Genomic DNA, 15,570 nt, shown 5'->3' with positions numbered 1-15,570 from the left:
AGCACTACAGTATGCAGTGAATTCATGTGGGTTAGCTTAGATCAGATCTGATTTGTTTCTATGCTCGATGACGTTAAGGAAGAGCATTGGGATCAAGTGTGCAATTCATCATTATTTTCCTCCTTCCCAATCTCCAAGACAACTGCATCCCCATTAAGTGAATAATTCAAACCCAGCCATATTTTCACATATTTTTCTCTGTCATTTCATTTGGCTTCCTCTATACATCTCATTGTAATTCTCCTGTAGCATCACGGCTGAAGGTTTTATCCTGTTTCTGGTAGGTGAGCCAACAGAAGAAGTCAATCATAATGCACAGAGCAACAGACAGTTCCTTCCCCATTTGTCTCCCTTTCAGTAATAAAAATTCATAACATGGCGTCGTATTAAAGTGGTGGTTCTGCAGAGGACATTTGGTGTGCATTGATTCCTTCTTCACGCCTGCAGCCTGTAGACTTGCTGGCACAGAGGCAGAGGCAGACACACTGGCTGTCTTCACTGTGCAGTTCTAGCTAATTGGCCTAATGTAAGAATGATGTGTGTGGCCTTGCTCTTTAGCAATCCATCTCTCTCCTCCTCTCTCCTCCTCTCCTCTCCTCTCCTCTCCTCTCCTCTCCTCTCCTCTCCTCTCCTCTCCTCTCCTCTCCTCTCCTCTCCTCTCCTCTCCTCTCCTCTCCTCTCCTCTCCTCTCCTCTCCTCTCCTCTCCCTCTCCTCTCCTCTCCTCTCCTCTCCTCTCCTCTCCTCTCCTCTCCTCTCCTCTCCTCTCCTCTCCTCTCCTCTCCTCTCCTTCTCTCGTCTATAGCCTGTGCACCTCTGGCCAGCATCATGTAAGTCTGTCTGTCTGCATGTCTGCCTGTCTGGCTGTCTGTCTGCCTTCCTGTCTGTCTGCCTGTCTGGCTGTCTGTCTTCCTTCCTGTCTATCTACCTTCCTTTCTGTCTGTCTGTCTGCCTTCCTGTGTGTCTGCCTGTCTGGCTGTCTGTCTGCCTTCCTGTCTGTCTGCCTGTCTGGCTGTCTGTCTTCCTTCCTGTCTATCTGCCTTCCTGTCTGTCTGTCTGTATGTCTGCCTTGCTGTCTGTCTGTCTGTCTGTCTGTCTGTCTGTCTGTCTGTCTGTCTGTCTGTCTGTCTGTCTGTCTGTCTGTCTGTCTGTCTGTCAGTCAGTCTGTCTGTCTGTCTGTCTGTCTGTCTGCTTAACTCCATGCCTCTCTCTGAGGTGGCACTAATACATAATGGATGATCAGGAGTGTGCCAGAGTGCCTGAGAGCCAGAAAGCATGTTGGCAACATATGAGAGGAGGGCTGTTGAGCCCAATACAAATGTGCCGAGACAGACCAGCACATATGGATGAGCTTTGGGAAAATCCTGCAGGAAGGAAGGTTAGCTGTTAGCTTGGCTGTTGAGTTAGTAGATCTGGAGCGGCACAAGGTTTTGACTGAGCCTCTTAAGGATGATAGGAATGCAGTGCTACGCACGCCCATCCCTTCACAGACCGTGTATTAAAGCTACTGAGCAGTCATACGATCTGGGGTGTGTGTGGAGGCAGATAGCTAGCTTCTCCCACACGTGTGACGGTTGGAACACCATGGTGTGTGTGTGTGTGTGTGTGTGTGTGTGTGTGTGTGTGTGTGTGTGTGTGTGTGTGTGTGTGTGTGTGTGTGTGACAGGACAGGGGGAAGCATGGCAGTCTTGTGAACGAACAGTAGACATGTCTCTCCTAGTTGGTGGACCTCCTGCTCCCTTCCTGCTCCCTCCTGCTCCCTTCCTGCTCCCTCCTGCTCCCTCCTGCTCCCTCCTGCTCCCTCCTGCTCCCTCCTGCTCCCTACCTGCTCCCTCCTGCTCCCTCCAGCTCCCTCCTGCTCCCTACCTGCTCCCGCCTGCTCCCTACCTGCTCCCTCCTGCTCCCTCCTGCTCCCTACCTGCTCCCCCCTGCTCCCCTTCTGCTCCCTCCTGCTCCCGCCTGCTCCCGCCTGCTCCCTCCTGCTCCCTCCTGCTCCCTCCTGCTCCCTCCTGCTCCCTCCATGTCTCTGACGTGTCTTTCTCTTGCAGTGACAGAGCAGTTTATAAAGCCTGGCAGGTCATACCTATCAGTAGGCTGTTTTACCTTGGGGGTGGGGGGGTGGGGGGGGTTTATCAATAAGGGTGAAAGGTTACAGAACATTCAGGTAGAAATATATTGAACAGAGCTGACAAGGTTCCCAATTCTGCCTGACAGACAAACATATCTGTATCTATCTGAACGTTCTGTAATGTTGCATTAGATAATTGTATCAGCTCTATGCTCTTCAGCTCTATGCATTTATATATCTGCAACATTCTGAGCTTCCACCTGTCTGAACACAGAACACCCCAGGGCTGGCTGAGTCTCAAATGCCCCCCCACCCCCTCTGTTCCCTATACAGTGCACTACTTTTCTCTGGACAACATTAGTGCGCTATATAGAGAATAGGATATCATTTGGGACGCAAACCAAGACTTCTGTCCATCTGGTCATGGACAACAGGAGGATACTCCCAACATGTCAGTGACAACGTGACAAGGCAGTGAGTTAGCACGGGGCTGCCAGTTCTATCAGTCCTCCATATCGTGGTCCTCTGTAGCTCAATTGGTAGAGCGTGGTGCTTGTAACGGCAGGGTAGTGGGTTCGATCCCCGGGACCACCCATATACGTAAAAATGTATGACTGTAAGTCGCTTTGGATAAAACCGTCTGCTAAATGGCATGTTGTTATATCACATTATCATATCCTACTGGTCGCACCATAATGGTCAAATGAAGGTTTGTAGTAAATTAAGGTGCAAATGTTATGATTGACTGAAGCATACAGTACCAGTGTCGTCAGGGAACAGAGATGTAAAACTCAGACCGGGGTTTCAATCCGATCAACATCTGCAGCGTTTACTGTGAATGACATCTCCGCAAACGTATTTATTTGAAATAATATTTTGTGGGAACGTTGCCTTTAAAAGCCGCATTGACTGAATCCCGCCGGCCAAAGTCCATATATTGGATAAGACATTTATTGTTCTGATCAGTGAACTGACTGACCTACAGCGTCTAGCTCCAACGCTGAAGTAATACTGATTCTACAGCTTCTAGCTCCAACGCTGAAGTAATACTGATTCTACAGCTTCTAGCTCCAACGCTGAAGTAATACTGATTCTACAGCTTCTAGCTCCAACGCTGAAGTAATACTGATTCTACAGCTTCTAGCTCCAACGCTGAAAAAATACTGATTCTACACAAATCCCCGTTCTCCTCGGCTGCTGTAATCCTTATTTTCTGTGACTTTTCCATTTTCTCAATCCCACAGACCTGAATTCAAATGGAACAAATTACAGTGGGGCCAAAGATCAGAGTCAGTCACATTTAGACTCTATGAAATCAAACTGATACAATAATACTGAATGTTGATTTGCCTGAGATGTTCTCCTCACTTTGTCTGTCTGCCGTTAGCTATCAGAAGGGCTTCTTTGTCTGTCTGCCGTTAGCTATCAGAAGGACTTCTTTGTCTGTCTGCCGTTAGCTATCAGAAGGACTTCTTTGTCTGTCTGCCGTTAGCTATCAGAAGGACTTCTTTGTCTGTCTGCCGTTAGCTATCAGAAGGACTTTGTCTGCCTGCCGTTAGCTATCATAAGGACTTCTTTGTCTATCTGCCGTTAGCTATCAGAAGGGCTTCTTTGTCTGTCTGCCGTTAGCTATCAGAAGGACTTCTTTATCTGTCTGCCGTTAGCTATCAGAAGGACTTTGTCTGCCTGCCGTTAGCTATCATAAGGACTTCTTTGTCTGTCTGCCGTTAGCTATCAGAAGGACTTAAAAGGGTCATTTTAATACTCTTTTCCCACCTGACTGATTCATATCAAAGTCCTATAATATATATTTATTCTGGATCTGATTTGAGACAGATACTAATAGAAAAATAATTTCATGCTGTGTGTTTCTAATTTGAAGAACACAGAGAATGTAGCCAAGTATGATGTTACTACCTTACCTTACTTTACCTTTGAGCCAAAGCATCTTTCCTGCTCAGTAGGCCTAAAACTGGAATTCTACTGGAGTATAAATTATTTCATGCTCAGTAGGAATTCTACTGGAATTCTACTGGAGTATAAATTATTTCATGCTCAGTAGGAATTCTACTGGAATACTACTGGAGTATAAATTATTTCATGCTCAGTAGGAATTCTACTGGAATACTACTGGAGTATAAATTATTTCATGCTCAGTAGGAATTCTACTGGAATTCTACTGGAGTATAAATTATTTCATGCTCAGTAGGAATTCTACTGGAATTCTACTGGAGTACACTATAAGTTCTAAGGCAAACATTTGAAGGCAATGGATACGTCCCAAATGGCACCCTATTCCTTATTTAGTGCACTATTTTTGACCAGGGCTCTGGGTAAAAGTAGTGCACTATCTAGAGTACAGGGTGCCATTTAGGACGAAACGATATCACACCGTAGTGTTTTTTTAAGTTGCATGTTCAGAATGACAAAACGTCTGTGAGTTGTGGAGGGACAGGGGTTGGAACACGAGAGAGAAGGAGAAACTCGGACGCACATCAAACGGAGGCGCATCGACGTGACGTCGTAGACACCCAGAGGGTTGGGAGAGAAGAGAGGTGGAAAACAAGTGAAATGAGTGAGAAAGAGAAGCACAGATATGAGAAACGGTAAAGAACACAAAGGATGCTGACACTCCTACAGAACAAAGTGGGACAGACGACTGTAGAATATTGTACATGAGGTAGTATGGTGAAGTGGTTTTGCTACAGCCTACCAAGCAAGCGTTGCCAATAGTAGCATCGGTACAAATCTCACCCTAACCCAACCTATACTTTAATCCTTTCTCCCCTCTATAGTCCTGTCACCCTCTATAGTCCTGTCTCCCTCTATAGTCCTGTCTCCCTCTATAGTCCTGTCTATAGTCCTGTCTCCCTCTATAGTCCTGTCTCCCTCTATAGTCCAGGCTAACTCTATAGTCTAGTCTCACTCTATAGTCCTGTCTAAAGTCTAGTCCTGTGTCTAGTCCTGTCTCCCTCTATAGTCCTGTCTCCCTCTATAGTCCTGTCTCCCTCTATATTAGTATCTATAGTCCTGTCTCCCTCTTTGGTCCTGTCTTCCTCTATAGTCCTGTCTATGGTCCTGACAATAGTCCTGTCTCCCTACAAAGCCCTGTCTCCCTCTATTGTCCTGTCTCCCTCTATAGTCTTGTCTAAATTCCAGTCCCCCTCTATAGTCCTGTCTCCCTCTATAGTCCTGTCTCCCTCTATAGTCCTGTCTCCATCTATAGTCCTGTCTATAGTCCTGTCTCCCTCTATAGTCCTGTCTCCCTCTATAGTCCTGTCTCCCTCTATAGTCCTGTCTCCATCTATAGTCCTGTCTATAGTCCTGTCTCCCTCTATAGTCCTGTCTCCCTCTATAGTCCTGTCTCCCTCTATAGTCCTGTCTCCATCTATAGTCCTGTCTCCCTCTATAGTCCTGTCTCCCTCTATAGTCCTGTCTCCCTCTATAGTCCTGTCTCCATCTATAGTCCTGTCTCCCTCTATAGTCCTGTCTCCCTCTATAGTCCTGTCTCCATCTATAGTCCTGTCTATAGTCCTGTCTCCCTCTATAGTCCTGTCTCCCTCTATAGTCCTGTCTATAGTCCTGTCTCCCTCTATAGTCCTGTCTCCCTCTATAGTCCAGGCTAACTCTATAGTCTAGTCTCACTCTATAGTCCTGTCTAAAGTCTAGTCCTGTGTCTAGTCCTGTCTCCCTCTATAGTCCTGTCTCCCTCTATAGTCCTGTCTCCCTCTATATTAGTATCTATAGTCCTGTCTCCCTCTTTGGTCCTGTCTTCCTCTATAGTCCTGTCTATGGTCCTGACAATAGTCCTGTCTCCCTACAAAGCCCTGTCTCCCTCTATTGTCCTGTCTCCCTCTATAGTCTTGTCTAAATTCCAGTCCCCCTCTATAGTCCTGTCTCCCTCTATAGTCCTGTCTCCCTCTATAGTCCTGTCTCCATCTATAGTCCTGTCTATAGTCCTGTCTCCCTCTATAGTCCTGTCTCCCTCTATAGTCCTGTCTCCCTCTATAGTCCTGTCTCCCTCTATAGTCCTGTCTCCATCTATAGTCCTGTCTCCCTCTATAGTCCTGTCTCCCTCTATAGTCCTGTCTCCCTCTATAGTCCTGTCTCCATCTATAGTCCTGTCTCCCTCTATAGTCCTGTCTCCCTCTATAGTCCTGTCTCCCTCTATAGTCCTGTCTCCCTCTATAGTCCTGTCTCCATCTATAGTCCTGTCTCCCTCTATAGTCCTGTCTCCCTCTATAGTCCTGTCTCCCTCTATAGTCCTGTCTCCATCTATAGTCCTGTCTATAGTCCTGTCTCCCTCTATAGTCCTGTCTCCCTCTATAGTCCTGTCTCCCTCTATAGTCCTGTCTCCATCTATAGTCCTGTCTCCCTCTATAGTCCTGTCTCCCTCTATAGTCCTGTCTCCCTCTATAGTCCTGTCTCCATCTATAGTCCTGTCTATAGTCCTGTCTCCCTCTATAGTCCTGTCTCCCTCTATAGTCCTGTCTCCCTCTATAGTCCTGTCTCCATCTATAGTCCTGTCTCCCTCTATAGTCCTGTCTCCCTCTATAGTCCTGTCTCCCTCTATAGTCCTGTCTCCATCTATAGTCCTGTCTCCTCTATAGTCCTGTCTCCTCTATAGTCCTGTCTCCCTCTATAGTCCTGTCTCCATCTATAGTCCTGTCTATAGTCCTGTCTCCCTCTATAGTCCTGTCTCCCTCTATAGTCCTGTCTCCCTCTATAGACATGTCTCCCTCTATAGTCCTGTCTATAGTCCTGTCTCCCTCTATAGTCCTGTCTCCCTCTATAGTCCTGTCTCCCTCTATAGTCCTGTCTCCATCTATAGTCCTGTCTCCATCTATAGTCCTGTCTATAGTCCTGTCTCCCTCTATAGTCCTGTCTCCCTCTATAGTCCTGTCTCCATCTATAGTCCTGTCTATAGTCCTGTCTCCCTCTATAGTCCTGTCTATAGTCCTGTCTCCCTCTATAGACATGTCTCCCTCTATAGTCCTGTCTATAGTCCTGTCTCCCTCTATAGTCCTGTCTCCCTCTATAGTCCTGTCTCCCTCTATAGTCCTGTCTCCCTCTATAGTCCTGTCTATAGTCCTGTCTCCCTCTATAGTCCTGTCTCCCTCTATAGTCCTGTCTCCCTCTATAGTCCTGTCTCCCTCTATAGTCCTGTCTCCCTCTATAGTCCTGTCTCCCTCTATAGTCATGTATATAGTCCTGTCTATAGTCCTTTCTATAGTCCTGTCTCCCTCCATAGTCTTGTCTCCCTCTATAGTCTGGTCTCCTTCTGTAGTCCTGTCTATAATCCTGTCCTTCTCTATAGTCTGTACCTTATCTATCTTCCAACTGTAATACATGTGACAAAATACTAAAGGAGAACAAAGCTTCCGGTTTCTTAAAAAAAAGAATACTGTATGCTTCAAATGTTTTAGACTAGTTTTTTCTTCTTTACCCAGTCACTGTTGTGACCTCCAACTGGTATTTTTATGAGGAACTAAAATAGGACTGTGATTGAACAGGAAGTCAGTTTAACAAAGCTGCCAATCAAAGACGCTGACCATACAAAACACCACAACCCTATCGGCAGTTTCTGAAAAGAGAACAACATTATTCACCAGCTAAATTGTAAGGTCTTGATTGTGGAAAACCCTAAGCTGCCACTCTATTCAATATCACTGCTACAATTTGCCACACAGTGTTCAGTTCTACCTGCTATGTTAACTGGTGACGTGGGAGACAACAGGGTTGTAGGTAACATGTAGATTCATTAATTCCCTAAGACAAATACGTGAATGGAGAGAAGGAGGGAGAGATCGATGGGACAGGCCCTAAGAGAAGGACAGGGATGGAGAGAAGGGGAGAACAGGCCCCTTAGAGAAGGACAGGGTTAGGCAGAGGGAAGGAGAGAAGGGGAGAACAGGCCCCTTAGAGAAGGACAGGGTTAGGCAGAGGGAAGGAGAGAAGGGGAGAACAGGCCCCTTAGAGAAGGACAGGGATGGAGAGATGGAGGGATGGATAGATAACTCTGTGCCAAGTAATTAAGAGCAGATTTGGCAGAGCCGAGCTGGATTCCCAGGCATCCCACCCGCTTTCTAGCATTAGTTTGTTGTGTTGGTCCACGCCTACCGTCCCTTGGCATTGTGTGTGTGTGTGTGTGTGTGTGTGTGTGTGTGTGTGTGTGTGTGTGTGTGTGTGTGTGTGTGTGTGTGTGTGTGTGTGTGTGTGAGTGCGTGTGCGCGTGTGTGTGTGTGTGTGTGTGTGTGTGTGTGTGTGTGTGTGTGTGTGTGTGTGTGTGTGTGTGTGAGTGCGTGTGCGCGTGTGTGTGTGTGTGTGTGTGTGTGTGTGTGTGTGAGTATGTTATGTCAGTCGCTGTGCCAATAAAGCTTTTCATCTGGCTGTTTAAAAGGAGACGGAGGGGAAGTTGTTCTCTCACTTAAACCAAACAACCTCTACCCTGCTGAACGAAAAGAGAGGATGTTTATTCGGTCTTCTGCTCTTGGACTGGGACTGGGACCGTCTGGGACTGGCTGGGACCGTCTGGGACTGGCTGGGACCGGATGGGACTGGCTAGGACTGGCTAAGACCGGCTGGGACCGGCTGGGACTGGCAGGGACCGGATGGGACTGGCTGGGACCGGATGGGACTGGCTAGGACTGGCTAAGACCGGCTGGGACCGGCTGGGACTGGCTGGGACCGGATGGGTCCGTCTGGGACTGGCTGGGACCGGATGGGACCGGCTAGGACTGGGTAAGACCGGCTGGGACTGGCTGGGAACATGGGGAGAATATATATATATATATAGACAATAGACACTATTCATGGAAAAGGAAAAAGTTTTTTGGCTCAGACAGGGAAACTAATAGATGTGAAATAGGGTGCCATTTGGAATGTTATTCAAACCATGGTATTCACATTATTATTTACAATATCCTTGATATCGAACTTGTTCCAAATACTACACCCAAAATAAATAAAACATATATTATTTTGATATGGTACAAAATAGACAGTCTGTCTATATAATTACTACAGTATATCAGTCTGGTTATATCATTACTACAGTATATCAGTCTGGTTATATCATTATTACAGTATATCAGTCTGGTTATATCATTACTACAGTATATCAGTCTGGTTATATCATTACTACAGTATATCAGTCTGGTTATATCATTACTACAGTATATCAGTCCGGTTATATCATTACTACAGTATATCAGTCTGGTTATATCATTACTACAGTATATCAGTCCGGTTATATCATTACTACAGTATATCAGTCCGGTTATATCATTACTACAGTATATCAGTCTGGTTATATCATTACTACAGTATATCAGTCTGGTTATATCATTACTACAGTATATCAGTCCGGTTATATCATTACTACAGTATATCAGTCTGGTTATATCATTACTACAGTATATCAGTCCGGTTATATCATTACTACAGTATATCAGTCCGGTTATATCATTACTACAGTATATCAGTCCGGTTATATCATTACTACAGTATATCAGTCCGGTTATATCATTACTACAGTATATCAGTCTGGTTATATCATTACTACAGTATATCAGTCTGGTTATATAATTGTAGGATTGATTGTAACTTTATGGCAGGAGGGGAGAGAGGAGAGGAGGAGAGGAGAGGAGCCGAGGGCAAGGTTTGAAAATAGTATTTTTATCTCTGAAACACACTGCAATGATAAGTCAAACATCTGACGGGACCCACAAAGTACAGGAGATGGAGAAGACGTTTTGAAATATATTTTGGGGATTTTGCAGGTCAAGGGTCTGATAAAAGCTTATTTTCAAAGACTGGAAAATCATCTGAGACACTGCCCTTAAAAGGGGCAATCCAGGATTGGCACATCCATTTTTGGACTTTTAAATTATTTATATGTTACCATTGATTCTTGACGAATATAACTTATAAATGCCTCATGAGCGGGTGACCGCTTGTAGTTTTTCCAATCATATATTGTCTCTTTCTGTTCCCTGGAATATCTATGCAGTTCATTTCTTTATACCCTTAATTTTCTACAGGGAAGTCAATATTGAGACCCAAATATATTTTGCAAATGAGCCCTGTATACAAAAACACCAGGCACACAGACGAGGTTCAAAACTCCCTGTCTGGGAAAATAAAAAACAAGTCAAAACCTTTCAGTGCACAAATCAGATCGACTCATTCAGTTCAAAGCAGATCGACTCATTCAGTTCAAAGCAGATCGACTCATTCAGTTCAAAGCAGATCGACTCATTCAGTTCAAATCAGATCGACTCATTCAGTTCAAATCAGATCGACTCATTCAGTTCAAATCAGATCGACTGATTCAGTTCAAATCCAACTACCACAATATGATTTCAAGTAAACACTTTTTCAGATTTGATTTAATAGACATCATTACTTCACCAATGAGAAAGCGTATTACTTGAAATTAGATAGTATAAGCTCCCTTCACTCCAGATTATAGTAAAACCCATTACACATCCTATGGAACATCGGCCATGTGCAGTGTTTTGTCCTTTATTCTAAAGAGAGTTCATCTTTAAGCACTGAGACGATTACACTGTATTAGCTTGCTATGAATGGGCTAATGCAGGTGGAATAAAATGCAATGAAATGAACACCTCCAGCACCTGTTCAGAACTCCAAAAACGCTCCATAGTTCTAATTTCATTGTCAATTATTCATTCTCACCCAAATTCTAATTCATCATCAACTCTAGACTTTGTCACCTTTAAATTGGATTTGACCAGTGAATGAATGAATGCCAGTTTTTAACTGGAAGTGACCCAAGACCTGATTCCTGCCTGCTCTGTGTGTGTGTGTGTGTGTGTGTGTGTGTGTGTGTGTGTGTATTGGTGTGTGTGTGTGTTCCTACCCACTACAGTGTGCCAGCCAGCCAGCCAGCCAGCCAGCCAGCCACCCAGCCAGCCAGCCAGCCAGCCAGCCAGCCAGCCAGCCACCCAGCCAGCCAGCCAGCCAGCCAGCCAGCCAGCCAGCCAGCCAGCCAGCCAGCCAGCCAGCCAGCCAGCCAGCCAGCCAGCCAGCCATACTGCTGTACATGTAGGGCATTACAGAGGCTAATTAAAAGAATCACTTCACAATCCAAGGGCATTACAATGTTGTAAACAACATATTCAGCATTAGACCATCACAATAGCAGCTCAACTCCAAGGCTGCGTCCCAAATGTCACCGTATTCCCTTCATAGTGCACTACTTTTGATCAGGGCCCAATAGGGCTGTGGTCACAAGTAGTGTACTATATAGGGAATAGGGTGACATTTGGGACGCTGTTTAACTCAGAAAACACTTTCTGGAACATAATTCAACTCTGGTATTACATTACTCATCAATTTTCCCTTTTTCCACTCCCCTGCCTTTGGTCTCATACTGTCCGTCCCAAATGGCCCCACTATTCCCTATATGGCGCACTACTTTTGACCAGGGTTGTATATATAATTATCAGTTTGGATGCACATAGCCCGTGTAAATTTTAGGCACACTTACAGTACTATAATCCACCTAAAACCCAGTACTATAATCCACCTAAAACCCAGTACTATAATCCACCTAAAACACAGTTCTATAATCCACCTAAAACCCAGTACTATAATCCACCTAAAACACAGTACTGTAATCCACATAAAACACAGTACTGTAATCCACCTAAAACCCAGTACTGTAATCCACCTAAAACACAGTACTGTAATCCACATAAAACACAGTACTGTAATCCACCTAAAACCCAGTACTGTAATCCATCTAAAACCCAGTACTATAATCCACCTATAACACAGTACTGTAATCCACATAAAACACAGTACTGTAATCCACCTAAAACACAGTACTGTAATCCATCTAAAACACAGTACTATAATCCACCTAAAACACAGTACTGTAATCCACCTAAAACCCAATACTGTAATCCACCTAAAACACAGTCCTGTAATCCACATAAAACACAGTACTGTAATCCACATAAAACACAGTACTGTAATCCATCTAAAACACAGTACTGTAATCCACATAAAACACAGTACTGTAATCCACCTAAAACACAGTACTGTAATCCATCTAAAACACAGCACTGTAATCCATCTAAAACACAGTACTGTAATCCACATAAAACCCAGTACTGTAATCCACCTAAAACCCAGTACTGTAATCCACATAAAACACAGTACTGTAATCCACCTAAAACCCAGTACTGTAATCCACATAAAACCCAGTACTATAATCCACCTAAAACACAGTACTGTAATCCACCTAAAACCCAGTACTGTAAACCAGCTAAAACACAGTACTGTAATCCATCTAAAACACAGTACTATAATCCACCTAAAACACAGTACTGTAATCCACCTAAAACCCAATACTGTAATCCACCTAAAACACAGTCCTGTAATCCACATAAAACACAGTACTGTAATCCACATAAAACACAGTACTGTAATCCACATAAAACACATTACTGTAATCCACATAAAACACAGCACTGTAATCCATCTAAAACACAGCACTGTAATCCATCTAAAACACAGTACTGTAATACACATAAAACACAGTACTGTAATCCACCTAAAACACAGTACTGTAATCCATCTAAAACACAGCACTGTAATCCATCTAAAACACAGTACTGTAATCCACATAAAACCCAGTACTGTAATCCACCTAAAACACAGTACTGTAATCCACCTAAAACCCAGTACTGTAATCCACATAAAACACAGTACTGTAATCCACCTAAAACCCAGTACTGTAATCCACATAAAACCCAGTACTATAATCCACCTAAAACACAGTACTGTAATCCACCTAAAACCCAGTACTGTAATCCACATAAAACCCAGTACTATAATCCACCTAAAACACAGTACTGTAATCCACCTAAAACCCAGTACTGTAAACCACCTAAAACCCGAGAATAGAAATATCTCCATCACACCACACCATCTGTCATCGTGTTAATATAATCACCAGCATATGTGTGTGTATATGTGTGTGTGTGTGTGTGTGTGCGCGTGGGTGTTATGTGTGTGTGTGCGTGCAAGTCTGTGTCTGTGTCTCTCACCTTTCTTGTCCCCGAAGAAGAGTGTCTGCTGTGCCGGGTTTGACCACTGGAGGGAGGTCTGGTCGTTGTGTTCCACTCTGCAGGTCATGTTGGCCGTACCCCCTTCTGTCACCGTCACATTCTGGGTCAGGGGGAACTGGCCCGACAACCCTGGAGAGAGAGAGAGGAGAGAGGAGAGAGGAGAGAGAGAGAGAGAGAGAGAGAGAGAGAGAGAGAGAGAGAGAGAGAGAGAGAGAGAGAGAGAGAGAGAGAGGACAGACGGGAGAGAGAGAGAGAGAGAGAGAGAGAGAGAGAGAGAGAGAGAGAGAGAGAGAGAGAGAGAGAGAGAGAGAGAGAGAGAGAGAGAGAGAGAGAGAGAGAGAGAGAGAGAGAGAGAGAGAGAGAGAGGTGAAGTTTATGTTCAAGAGAAAGCAACATACTGATACTGAGCAGTACAGGTAGACATAGCATGAATAGAGTTGACATGAGAGCCTCTGTTATACACTATCTATCTGCACAGTGTTGAGCTCTACTGAACGTAGCCCTGGTAACGAACAGCACAGTCAGGAAATAGAGCCCTACTGAACGTAGCCCTGGTAACGAACAGCACAGTCAGGAAATAGAGCCCTACTGAACGTAGCCCTGGTAACGAACAGCACAGTCAGGAAATAGAGCCCTACTGAACGTAGCCCTGGTAACGAACAGCACAGTCAGGAAATAGAGCCCTACTGAACGTAGCCCTGGTAACGAACAGCACAGTCAGGAAATAGAGCCCTACTGAACGTAGCCCTGGTAACGAACAGCACAGTCAGGAAATAGAGCCCTACTGAACGTAGCCCTGGTAACGAACAGCACAGTCAGGGGAATAGAGCCCTACTGAACGTAGCCCTGGTAACGAACAGCACAGTCAGGAAATAGAGCCCTACTGAACGTAGCCCTGGTAACGAACAGCACAGTCAGGAAATAGAGCCCTACTGAACGTAGCCCTGGTAACGAACAGCACAGTCAGGAAATAGAGCCCTACTGAACGTGGCCCTGGTAACGAACAGCAGTCAGGGAAATAGAGCCCTACTGAACGTAGCCCTGGTAACGAACAGCACAGTCAGGAAATAGAGCCCTACTGAACGTAGCCCTGGTAACGAACAGCACAGTCAGGAAATAGAGCCCTACTGAACGTAGCCCTGGTAACGAACAGCACAGTCAGGAAATAGAGCCCTACTGAACGTAGCCCTGGTAACGAACAGCACAGTCAGGAAATAGAGCCCTACTGAACGTAGCCCTGGTAACGAACAGCACAGTCAGGAAATAGAGCCCTACTGAACGTAGCCCTGGTAACGAACAGCACAGTCAGGAAATAGAGCCCTACTGAACGTAGCCCTGGTAACGAACAGCACAGTCAGGAAATAGAGCCCTACTGAACGTAGCCCTGGTAACGAACAGCAGTCAGGAAATAGAGCCCTACTGAACGTAGCCCTGGTAACGAACAGCACAGTCAGGAAATAGAGCCCTACTGAACGTAGCCCTGGTAACGAACAGCACAGTCAGGAAATAGAGCCCTACTGAACGTAGCCCTGGTAACGAACAGCACAGTCAGGGAATAGAGCCCTACTGAACGTAGCCCTGGTAACGAACAGCACAGTCAGGAAATAGAGCCCTACTGAACGTAGCCCTGGTAACGAACAGCACAGTCAGGAAATAGAGCCCTACTGAACGTAGCCCTGGTAACGAACAGCACAGTCAGGAAATAGAGCCCTACTGAACGTAGCCCTGGTAACGAACAGCATAGTCAGGAAATAGAGCCCTACTGAACGTAGCCCTGGTAACGAACAGCACAGTCAGGAAATAGAGCCCTACTGAACGTAGCCCTGGTAACGAACAGCACAGTCAGGAAATAGAGCCCTACTGAACGTAGCCCTGGTAACGAACAGCACAGTCAGGAAATAGAGCCCTACTGAACGTAGCCCTGGTAACGAACAGCACAGTCAGGAAATAGAGCCCTACTGAACGTAGCCCTGGTAACGAACAGCACAGTCAGGAAATGGGTGGGGCTTTATGTGAAGGATGCTGTTGTTGTTTTTGTTGGTCTGTTCATATTATTCTCTTGAGGAACCATGAGCAGCGATCCACGGTGTGAGGTTTCACATTTCAGAGAAATATAATTCTCCTCAGTCCTCTGTGAGCCATACAAACACAACCCCATCCAACCCTTCACCCAATTAAAACCCAGATTCACAGCCTGACTGAATCACAACACCAAAGGGGCTCTTTATAGAGCATCAGCTAATACAAGAAGAAGGAGAGAATGGTTTTAACACTGACCAGATGAACGATGACTGTTCTCTGCTCACCTCCCTGAGCTCTCCTCTCCTCTCCACCGCACCGCACCCCTCCTCTCCTCTCCACCCACCCCACCCCACCCCTCCTCTCCACCCCACCCCACCCCT

At 45.4% G+C, this 15,570-nt stretch overlaps 1 protein-coding gene across 2 annotated transcripts in view; it reads right to left on the bottom strand.

The window, feature by feature from the left end:
• The window catches only part of cadm2b (cell adhesion molecule 2b), a 407,615-nt gene that overhangs the window by 87,649 nt on the left and 304,396 nt on the right, over window positions 1-15,570 (bottom strand). For both annotated transcript variants that reach the window (XM_041876742.2, XM_041876743.2), the window contains one exon: window positions 13,148-13,297. In XM_041876742.2, coding sequence (XP_041732676.2) covers window positions 13,148-13,297 — 150 coding nt within the window. The remainder of the gene's footprint in view (window positions 1-13,147; window positions 13,298-15,570) is intronic.

Source organism: Coregonus clupeaformis, chromosome 5 (assembly GCF_020615455.1).
Source record: "Coregonus clupeaformis isolate EN_2021a chromosome 5, ASM2061545v1, whole genome shotgun sequence".
Lineage (NCBI taxonomy): Eukaryota > Metazoa > Chordata > Actinopteri > Salmoniformes > Salmonidae > Coregonus > Coregonus clupeaformis.
The sequence above is the reverse complement of the archived record's forward strand: the minus strand, read 5'-3'. Positions and strand labels throughout refer to the sequence as shown.